This window comes from Carlito syrichta, unplaced genomic scaffold (genome assembly GCF_000164805.1).
Source record: "Carlito syrichta isolate Samal-C Ts95f unplaced genomic scaffold, Tarsius_syrichta-2.0.1 Scaffold304388, whole genome shotgun sequence".
NCBI classification, from domain to species: domain Eukaryota; kingdom Metazoa; phylum Chordata; class Mammalia; order Primates; family Tarsiidae; genus Carlito; species Carlito syrichta.
The window spans coordinates 264,685-276,861 of record NW_007248484.1 but is presented as its reverse complement, the minus strand read 5'-3'; the positions used below and the strand labels follow the sequence as shown (position 1 = coordinate 276,861).

General features: G+C 34.5%; 1 protein-coding gene across 1 annotated transcript in view; it reads right to left on the bottom strand.

The window, feature by feature from the left end:
- Nucleotides 1-809: 809 nt before the first annotated feature.
- Nucleotides 810-12,177, bottom strand: part of CENPI (centromere protein I) — a 65,666-nt gene continuing 54,298 nt past the window's right edge. The window contains exons 20-21 of the mRNA XM_008059832.2: nt 1,607-1,648; nt 810-911 (exon numbers count right to left, since the gene is read on the bottom strand). Of these exons, the coding sequence (XP_008058023.1) occupies nt 810-911; nt 1,607-1,648 (144 nt within the window). The remainder of the gene's footprint in view (nt 912-1,606; nt 1,649-12,177) is intronic.

Here is a 12,177-nt window from a genome sequence, read left to right as displayed (position 1 = left end):
ACTGCTGATAACAAACTGAAAATATTGCTTGGCTATAATTTCACTTTCTAGTGCTATCCTAATGGTATATTCTGAATTAATATGAGGAAGGAAATGAGAAAAAGACAGAGAAGGAATGAATGAATGAATCACATTAGCCACAAATCCTGAGTAATGATTCACTATGAATTAATACTTAAGATTAACAAAAACGACAAGCAATGCTTAATTTATAAGTTAAAAAAAAAATCAAACCAATATAAATAGGAATGTCTTGAATACCCCACAAATTATCTCCCCTTCCTTCCCTTATCAAATGCTACCAGTGAAGGCCCAAAAGTAACCAACTTCTTAGGGTTCTTAGAGTCATACATGTTGTATCCTGTTAACTTGGTGCTGGTGCTGTTGTTCACAATTAGAAAAATGGCAATATTCCCAGAGGTTTCACAAGGCAGTAGAGTATTTTGCATGTGTATGTCTGTGAATTAATTGCCACTGTATATTATCTGTTCTTTTGCACTAATTCAGCTCATAGTAGACAAAAATGTGAAAAATACTACCACAAAACAGATGCATCCCTTTATGCATAACTTGGTGTAAAACAGAGCCTGATGATGAAGTCATTTTTCACTAGTAGGCTAAAGAATTTAGCATGGATGGAAGGCCAGTCTTAGTACTCCTTGAGGATGGCAATTTGCTAGTAAAACAAATATGAAACTCAAGTTGAGCAACTTTTCCTCTAGGAACAAGGAATTAATTTAGTCCAGTATGCTCAGTTTGTTTACGCCAATGTTCATTTAATGTTGATCGTTGTGGTTTATGCTCTCTGATCAAGGAACAGAAGAACGATGAATACTACTTCTTATGAAAAGTTTCAAGCCTTGCAACCCCTCTGAAAATAAATAGTCCAAATACCAGTTCCATTTCTTTCCCTGCAAGCACAAAAAAAGAAAAATTATTTATTGATTATTTTATTATGTTCATTCTCTATTTTCCTTCTTTCCCTAGGAAAAGTTCATAGCATCCTGGATGCACATAGCAAGAATTAGCTCAGGGGGTCAGGTTCATAATTGGAACTCAGTCACTAAGCAACATTTACACCAAAAAGTACCCAACATCCTTTGTATTATATTGGCAAAAATATTTAGCTGAGATTCATCTGAAAAAAGTACTGTAAACTGGAAATGTGCCAGCCACCATTTTCATACTCTAGGAATTTAACACCTAAAATAGATAACATAGGAGCAGACATTATTATATTACTGTCTATATTAAATATGCAAACAGCAGGATTTTCTATAATAATGAGACAATTATATATGCTTTTATTAAATCAGACTCATTACAGTCACACTTTGTAGATAGGCAACTGCACTAAAATTAGACAATGCATGGTCATAACAGGCAGAGTCAAACTATGAAAAGTTATATCCTAGAGAAGTCTGGAGAGGATATGTGCCAATAAATTCACATTAAAGTCACTGGAATGAATTCAGAAGGCAAACACCTCACTCTGACTATGTGGAGTCAAGAGACTTAAGATTTGAAAAAGAGGAAAAGCATACATTCTTTTAATGAAATTAGGTTTTATGAAAACCCTGAACATGATGAAAGTAAATTGATTTACCCGAATAGAGCTCATGTTTACTGTTCTTTCTTCTGGGCTTTCCTTAAAAATAAACAAACAAAAAAAGATTTAAAAAATAAAAAAAGGAAATGGGGAGACATGGGGATGAAAATATTTGGTTAGCAAAAATCACCAGAAAATTAAGATGGTGCTTCACTGAATCATTCACAACGTCCTAGTGCTACCTTCACTCTTTAATTCCTTTTGAATACACACCCACTATAATCCTCAATATTTTCTCCCTAGAAGCACAAATAGAGGGGAAATAAAATCACAATGGATAAAAATGAGTACAATTTTGCTAATCTATGGTCTCGTTATTAAATTCTGTACTTAGCCATAGGGATAGGGATGAGGATGTTAGAGAAGGCATTTTCTGAGGAATGAGATCCTTGAATTGAGTTTTACGGATAAAGAGGCAAGCTGTGTATAAAGTAGATTCTATGAAACTCTAATTCTTTATAAAAGTTCAGGCCTTAGTAATCCTACTATTCCCTGGCTTTAACTATCACTGACTTTATTTCATTGAATCCATCAATTCTAAGAAACAGCATTTTAAAATTGTCACTAAGATAAAACTTTACCTATTAAAAACTATGTATAACACAATGCTTTTTTACATTTATAATTTTTATAATAATTAAAAGTTATTTTAGATGTAGGCAGGTTTATATCATATATCCTTTTAAAAAACATAATATAACAAATATAAACAAAATAAATCAGTGAAAGTATTTCTAAAACTTCACATTTAGAGTACAACTCCTGAGTTGTGGGAGGTCTCTTTTTTCACACCACATAATTCTCTGTGCCATAGTGTTGATGATACAACATTTTTTTAACTGACACATAATAATTGTACATATTTATAGGTACAATGCAATATTTCAAAACATGTACACATTGTGTAATGATCAAATCATGGTAATTAGCATATCCATCACTATACACATTTATCATTTGTTGTAAGAAAATTGAAAATTCTCTCTTCTGACTCTTTAACATATACAATGCCTTTCTTTTTTTTTTTTTTTTTTTTTTGAGTTGGAGTCTCACTCTGTCACCCAGACTGGAGTGCAGTGGCCGCTTCCGGCCACCGCAGCCTCGACCTGCTGGGCTCTGGCGATCCTTCTGCCTCAGCCTTCCAAGTAGCCGGAATTACAGGCATGTGCTACCACGCCCGGCTGATTTTTTGATTTATTGTAGAGATGAGGTCTCGCTGCCCAGGCGGGTCTCGAACCCGCGGGCTCAGGCAATCCACTCACCTCAGCCTCCCAAAGGCGTGGGATTACAGGCTGAGCCACCGAGCCCGGCTAAAAAGAATCAATTTATAAAAACCAATTTTACTCTGTCTATGATTCACTACATTCTTTTCCAACTAAGAATTGTAGAAGATGCAACTGTGTTGACAGAGTATGCAGAAATGAACACTCATTCATTGCTGGTGGGAATATAAACTGGTATAACTTCTACTGAAAGCAATTTGACAATGCCCAATAAAATTAAAAAGATAAACCCTTTGAAAGTAATTCTACTTTGAGTAATTTTATCCAATAGACACAGTTGCATGTATGTGAAATGATGTACTGTACAAAATTAAAAAACATCAGGCATAAATTAATAAGATTAGAAACAACCTAAACACTCAATAATAAGAGACTGCTTAACTTACGTTAGATCCACACAATGGAATACTATGTGACATCACAAAGAATTAGACAAGTCCTTTATTTACTAATATTAAACAAAAACTAAGATATTAAGTCAAAAATATGTCTAGTGTATAGTGTCAAAAAGATAATTTACACAGAAATGTACACTGTGTCTCTGGAAGGATAGTCAAGAAACTGCTAAGAGTGGTTGCTTCTGGGGAGGAGAATTGAGTAACCAGAGGATGTGGCTGTGAAGAGTATTTTAAAAACTACCAATCTGTGTTTTATCTCTACAGAGTTATTTTAGATACTGCATATAAATAAAATCATACAATATGTGATATTTTGTGTCTGATTCTTTTATTTAGCATAATGCTTTTGAGTTTTGTTCACATCGCAACATACATCAGTACTTTATTCCTTTTTATAGATGAACAATATTCTATTGTATGAATATACCATAATTTGCTTATCCATCCATCAGTTAATGAACATCTGGGCTGTTTTCACCTTTTGGCTATTGTGAACAGTGCTGCTATGAACATGCATGTATATATATTTCTTTGAGCATTTGTTTTCAATTCTTTTAAGTCTATACCTAGGAGTGAAATTGCAGGGTCAGATGATAAACTCTATGTTTAACTTTTTGAGAAACTTCCAAAACACCACCAGATTATTTTGAAGCAAATCCCAAACATCATATCATTTCATGGAAACTTTCTTTAAAATTAGATACCCTTCTGTACCTTTTAATTTTTACCAAGTAAAAATCATTTACAGGAAAGGGACTTTAAGTTCATTAAACAGTATCTGTGAGAGTAAGAGACCAAGCATAAATCATAAAACTGCTTAAATACATACACTCAAGAACATCCAAAATCATCTAATAAAACAGCCACATCAGGAGATAATTACACATAGAGATGATGGTCATGGAGAGGAACTCTTTACAGCGAGTGCCTCGACCTCGCAAATGCCTTGATCTCATGAGTGCCTTGACTTTGGCTCTACTAATATTTGAGAATGGATGATGCTTTGTTGTGGGAGACTGTGCATTATAGGATGTTTGATACAATCTCTGGTTTTACCCACTAGATGCCAGTACCCTACTTGCCAACTTGTGACAACCAAAAATGCTTCCAGACATTGCCAAATGTGTTGGGAAAGGATCACTCTCAGTTGATAAATACTGTTTTAAAATATTGGGAAACAATAACTATCAATCAGAAATTATAAAGCATCCTTGAATTGTGATATAAATCAATGGTAAAACTGGATTTTACTGTTAAAATATTATTCACATGAAATTTTTCACATTAATGAATCAATAATGATAACATCTACCATTATCCAAGGAACTAAGTAACTCCACCAGGAATATGAAAAATGCTCAATATCACTAATTATCGGGGAAATACAAATTAAAACCACAATCAGATATCATATCAGTTCAGTGAATAGTGATCATCAGAAAGATATAAAGATATAAAGTAATGAATGCTGGCAAGCATTCTTTCCATGCCTGTAATCTCAGCACTTTAGGAGGCTGAGGTGGGAAGATTACTTGAGCCCAGGAGTTTGAGACCAGCCTAGGCAAAATAGTGAGATCTAGTGCCTACAAAAAAAATTAAAAATCAGCAGGGCGTGGTGGCGTATGCCTACAGTCCCAGCTACTCAGGAGGCTGAGGTAGAAGGATTACTTTAGCCCAGTAGGTCAAGGCTGTGGTGAGCCGTGATTTTGCCACTGCACTCCAGCCCAGGCAACAGAGTGAGACCCTGACTCAAAAAAAAAAAAAAAAAAAGGAACTCTTATACACTGTTGGTGGAAATGTAAATTAATACAACCATTATGGAAATTGGTATGGAAATACCTCAAAAAAGTACCATATGATCCAGCAATCCCACTGCTGGATATATATCCAAAATAAAATCAATAATTTAGAGAGATATCTGCACTCCTATGTTTATTTCAACACTATTCGCAATAGCCGAGATATGGACTCAACATAAGTGTCTATCAACAGATGAATGGACAAAGAAAATGTGGTATATATACACACAATGGGATATTATTAAACCATACATAATAGTGAAATTCTGTCATTGGCAACTGCATAGATGGAATTGAAGTACATTATGTTAAGTGAAATAAGCCAGGCAAAGAAAGACAAATAGTGCATGTTTTCACATATATGTGGGAGCTAAAAAAAAAAGTGGATCTCATAGAGGCAGAGAGTAAAATATGGTTACCAGAGGCAGGGAAAAGTGGGGCATGATGGGAGGTGATGAGAGGCCCAAAATATAGTTAGATAGAAGGAATAAGTTCTAGTGTTTAATAGCACAGTAGAGTGACTATAGTTAACAAAGAATTTGTTGTATATTTCAAAATAGCTAGACTATTTGGAAGGTTCCTAACACAAAAAAATGATAAATGTTTGAGAATATCCTAATTACCCCAATTTGATCATTGCACATTGTATGCCTGTATCAAAATATCATGTACCCTCAAATATGTATAACAATTATGTATCAATAAAAAACAAAACCCAGTGTTCTCTCTTGCTTTTCACTGACCTGGGGTCAGTTTTTTCCACCTTCCAACTTCTTCTCCTGTAAAAAAAGAAATACTAAAACCTAGTTTTGAGGCCTAACACATATATGTACATTCTAGTCTAAGTCTGGTAAGTCATACGTCTTCATAATTGTTAATCCCTCCCTCTTTATCAAAAAATCACTTAATCTCCCTAAGGCTATTTCTTCACTTGCCAGATGAGAACAATAATTTCTAACCTTAAACCTCACAGGATTGCTTTGATGATAAAAGAGTCAGTGCACGTTGTGGCACTTTAAAAAAGAGGATAAGTCATTAAACAAAGGCAAGGTAACAAAATTAGCACCATCATAATTATTAATATTATCCTTACAAATATTCAAGGCTGCACCTGACTCATCTGTCTTTATGAAGTTTAGCATTAAATCATAAAATTCTTACACGATAATCTAGCCAGAGCTATTCTTCACGCCAAATATGTCATTTGCATGCTTTAGCATTTTTCTCTTCAATAATCAAAGTTGTTTGTCTCCAAGAATCTATAAGACTTATATAAAGAGTTTTCCTGAATTTCCTAAGTCTATGCTACAGAGGACTACTAAAAAGATTCAACAAAATGTAAAAAGAATTATTCTCCACTATCAAATAGAATGTATTGCAAAAATGCAGGGTTGGTTAAACATCTGAACCTTAATTAATGTAATATATCATATGTGTTGAATAAAGGGCAAAACACATATTCATTTTTATAGATGCAGAAATGCATCTCACAAAATCCAATACATGTTCATAATAAAAACATTCAGCAAACTAGAAACAGAAGGGAAGTTCCTCAACCTGATAAAAAGGCATCCATAGAAACTCCTAACATCATACTAGTGACAATGTGAAATATTTCACCCTAAGATTAAGTGGCCACTCTTGTCACTTTCTTCAACATTGTACCTGAGATTCTAGGCAGTACAATTAGGTAAGACAAAGAAAATGCATCCAGATATAAAGGGAAGAAATGAAACAATCTCTATTTGCAGAAGACAATCTTGTATATGGGAAGTCCTATGAAATAAACTAAAAAGTTATAAAAATTAATAAGTGAGTTCAACATTATATGATATAAGATTAATATTCACAAATCAATTGCATTTCTAAACAGTAGCTGGGTGTGGTGGCAATCTAAACATGAAATTAAAAAAACAATTTTATTTACAAGACCATCAAAAAAACAAAATACTTAGGAATAAATTTATCTAAAAAGAAATGAAAACCTTACACTCTGAAAATTACAAAACATTATTTTAAAAAACTAAAGAAGATACACATAAATGGAAAAATAGCTGACGTTTATGCATGGGACAACTTAATATGGTTAAGATGACAATACAACTTAAATTTTTATTTTTTGAGTTGGAGTCTCACTCTGTTGTCCAGGCTAGAGTGCAGTGGCACAATCATGGCTCACAGCAGCTTTGAATCCCTGGGCTCAGGTGACCCTTCTGCTTCAACCTCCCAAGTAGCTGGGACTACAGGTGTGCACCACCACACTCAGCTAATATTTTTTGGTTGCTATAGAGATGAGGTCTTGCTATGTTGACTAGGCTGGTCTCAAACTCCTGGGCTCAAGCAATCCTCTCATCTCAGTTCTTCCAAAATACGAGGATTATAGGCATGAGTCACTGTGCCCAGCCAATACAGCCCAAATTTAACTACAGATTCAAGTCAATACCTATCAGAATCTCAACTGAATTCCTTGCAGAAACTGACAATCTGATTTTAAAATTCATATGAAATTCCAAGGGACCAAGAATAGCCAAAACAATCTTGGAACAGAAGAATAAAGTTGGAGAATTCACACTTTCTGATTCCAATGCTTACTACATAGCTATACTTATCAAGACAGTGTTGTACAGGCATTAGGATAGACAATATAGATCAATAAAACAAAACTGAGAGTCCATATATCATCTATGGTCAATTGATTTTTGACAGGGGTGTCATTTAATAGGGAAAGAACAGACTTTTCAACTAGTGGTCCTGGGACAACTGAATAGCCACACAAAAAAATAGGAAGCTATAACTTACATCACATCATATGTAAGAAATAACTCAAAATTGGTCAAAAATCCAAATATAAGAGCTAAAACTATAAAACTTAGATAAAACATAGAAGTAAATCTTTGTGACCTTAGATAAGATAGTGATTTCTTAGCTGTGACAACAGCACAAGCAGAAGAAAAAATTTATAAATTTGACTTCATCAAAATTTAAAACTTTTATGAATCAAAAGACACCAATCAAAGAGTTAAAAGACAATGCACAGAATAGAAGAAAATTTTCACAAAATCATATATTTGATAAGGGACTTGTATCTAGAATACAGAAATAACTCTTACAATTCAATAATAAAAAGGCCTCATTACAAAATGAGCAATAGACATTTTTCCAAAGAAAATATAAAAATGGTCACTAAGCATATGAAAAGATGCGAACATCGATAACTATCATGAAAATGCAAATCAATACCACAATGAAATACCACTTCATATCTCTAGGATGGCTAGAATTTGAACAAAACAATCAATAACAAGGGTTAAGAAAGATGTGGACAAAATGGAACCCTCACATACTGCTGGTGAGCATGTTATATGGTACAACTACTTTGGAAAAACATCTGTAAGTTTTCCAGTGGTTAAACATAGAATACCATATAATCCAGCATTTCCAATCCTAAGTATATACACCCAAGAGACACAAAAATATATGTGCAAACAAAACCTTTTACAAAAATGTTTATTCATAATCAAAAAGTGAACCAAAAAGTCCATCAATTGGTAAATGGATAAATAAAATGTGTCATATCGATACAAAGAAAAACATGAAGTACTGAACCATGCCATAAAATGAAAATATGCTGGATGAAAGAAGCCAGTTACAAAGGACCACGTATTGCATGATTCTATTTATATGAAACTTCCAGAATAGGCAAATATAGAGAAATATAAAGCAAATTCATGTTTGCCTAGGACTTTGGGAGAGGCGAGGTCCTAGAGAGTGATGGCTAAGGGGTGTGAGGTTTCTTTTGGAGATAATGAAAATGTTCTAAAATTGATTGTTGTGATGAATGCCAGCTCTATGAATATACTAACAGCTACTAAGCCGTATACTTTAAATGGGTGAATTATATGGTATTTGAATTATATCTTGATAACGTTGTTGAAAAATGGAAGCATAGAAAGTTTTTTAAAAGTACCCATATCTTTTAAAGGTATATAATGAAACATTTATAGTAAAATTATGTAACATTTGGCATTTGCTTCAAAATGACTGTTAAGGAAAGGAGTAAAACTGGGCAAAGTAGAGATCAAGTTGGGTGATGGGCACTTGGGGATGCATTACACTATTGTCTCTACTTTGTTATGTTTGACATTCTCTATAATAAAGATATTTTTTTAAGAGTTACAAACTGCTAATGCTATGATAGGCAATTACAAAGCTAAAAGAAGATGAAACCCAAAGAAATAAGTCATACTCAAAATTACTTTTGGCCTGAGGGAATTTGTCAATCCCGAGGAATCAGCTACAAAACTGAGCTGCATGTCCACAGTCTCAAAAGGCTAAAGTGACTAAAGTCAAACCACAAGGTTTGCCAAAATTGAGAACGCTTATAAACCATGCCCAACTATAGACTGGAAACCCAAAGGGCCACATTTCTCAAGGCAAGAGGAACAAGAAATAAATTAGTCCTCTCATAAGCTTGCACTCCGACCTCTTATGGTCTGGGGAATCTTGGACACAGAACTTGGATTAGGGTAGTCCCTGACAAAGAGCACCACTAGGTATCTGTGAGAAGCAAATGAAAGTCCTCTGTGCAGAAAGAGATCAATGTTCAAATTATTTCTACAAAATAATAGTCCAAGTATCCAACATATGGTCAAAGATAACCAGGCACACAAAGAAACTGATCAGTATGAGGAAAAAGCAGCAAAAGAAGCAGGCAACAGAAACAGACACACAAAAAATTGAGATACTGGCATTATCAAATACAGATGATAAAACAGCATTTACTAAGTTTAAAGAAAGGAAACACTGGATGGGGGGAAACAAACAAACAATAAAAATGGCTACCTCAAGGTAGAAGACATTAAAAGAAGAGAAGGCAAGGATAGAAGTGAGATTTTCATAGTTTAGAATCTGGAATCATGTAAATGTTTTACATATTTCAAGAGTAAAAATAGATCTAAAAGAAAAAAGCAATTTCTAAAACATGAAAACAAATGGAAATAAATATACCTAACCGTATGTAAAATATAGTATGTGCAGTGTACATCTAGAGACTGATTTAGTCCAAAGGAAGAAAAACTGAAAACACTTTCAATTTCATTTAGTAGCCTCTTATCAACAACAATATTATTAATTTGAAACAGGTTTTTGTATGATAAATCAAGCAAGCTATTATAAAGGCAACAAAAGAGAAAAAGACAAGAGGAAGAAATACCAGAAAATCACTATACAGCCTCTGAAATTCTTTTATATAGTTAAAAAATGTAACGTTTATTCAGATACTGAAATAAATCGATGGTTTTGGAAGCCTACATATTACTTTGAACATCTGGTCCTTGACTATATTTCAAAAACTCAGCTCCTACTACACTATAGTCTAGCCCATCAGTACTATTATATTTAAAAAGCAGGTCGACCGGACGTGGTGGCTCATACCTGTAATCCCAGTGCTTTGAAAGCCTGCGGCAGAAGAACTGCTTGAGGCCAGGAGTTCAAGGCTAGTCATACACACTAGCCGGGCATGGTGGTGTGTGTCTGCAGTTCCAGCTACTTGGGAGGATCGCCTGAATCCAGGAGTGTGAGAATTACAGTGAGCTATGATCAAGCCACTGCACTCCCATCTGGGTGACAGAGTGAGACTCTGTCTCTAAAAACTTTTTTTAAATTAGAAAATAAAAAGCAGGTCTGAATGTCACCCTAGACTTATTAAATCAGAGTCTCATGGTGGGAACAATCAAAGATACATACTTTGAAAAAGCACCCTGAGGCAGTTTTTCTTTCTGAGGAACTTGCCCATGGCAGGTCTTTCTGCCATGAATCTTCCTTTTTCCTTTCCTTCTTCTCACTAATAAACTGTTTTAAAATGAAAGAAAGAAAGAAGAAAGAAAGGGAGGGAGTGAAGGAGGGAGGGAGGGAAGGAAGGAAGGAAGGAAGGAAAGAAGGAAGGAAGGAAGAAAAAAGCACCCCGAACAATTCTACTTCAAGTTCCTCAAACATGATAGGCTCAACCACAATCCAAAGCCAAATCTAGTCTAACACCTGTTTTTGTAAATAAACTTTTATTGGAACACAATTATGCCTACTTGTTTACGCATTATTTATGGCTGCTTTCATGCTACAATGGCAAGGTTGAGTAATCTTGACAGAGACCACGTGGCCTATAAAATCTAAAATGTTTACAACCTAGCCCTCTGCAAAAAACGTTTACCAATTCCTATTCTAACTATCTTCGCTCTGAATCTTTGCACTTTTCCTCAAATTCTGCTCCTATCTTGGCAAGCTCACGTTCAACCTTTATAGCTCCAATTAGCATCATTTCTACAAAGCCTGAACTTAGCACCCTTTTAGATTTTCATTGTCCTCTGTACTTTCCCTATTATATTACTCATCATTGTTTCTTCTAAGATGTCTGTTTAAGGGCTGCCTCCCTGACTAGACTGAAAGTTCTATGAGGGCAACACCCAGATATGTCTTGTTCACTACAGTGCCTAGTTCATTGTATGCATAAATTAAACATTTATTCAATATCTCCCCAAGACTGTATACAATTTTTTTCATTTTATTAAATTTCTCAGTGTTCCATTATGTCAAGGGAATTCTGAATTCTTTCAGGGTATTTATAATCCCACCCTGTTGTGTCATCTATGCATTTGAAATGCACACCATTTGAGTTCTTCTCCAAGTCATTGATAATGTTGAAAACAGCAGGGCTGAAAAAATGTCCTAAAAGAATACACATAAATACATACACTCCTTCCACTATCTGCCTGCATATTGATATCAATTCATTAAATCAGCAGTCTTTGACTAAGACTCTAACTATAATGTTATCTAGTCTACACTTTCATCTTGTCTCGAAAAATTGTATGAGAGCATCCATTTCTACGAAGCTCTTCCTAATGTGGCACAACCTTTCCCCAAGTAGAATAGAACTGAACTAATCACTCCTCCATCTTTCTCACAACAGTACCTTTTCTCATTTTACCACACTGCATTGTAGTGATTTGTTTACAAGTCTATCTCTGCCACACACCCAAATTCTCTTAGAGGAACAGAAACTTATTGTATTTATACTTTTTTTTTTTTTTTTT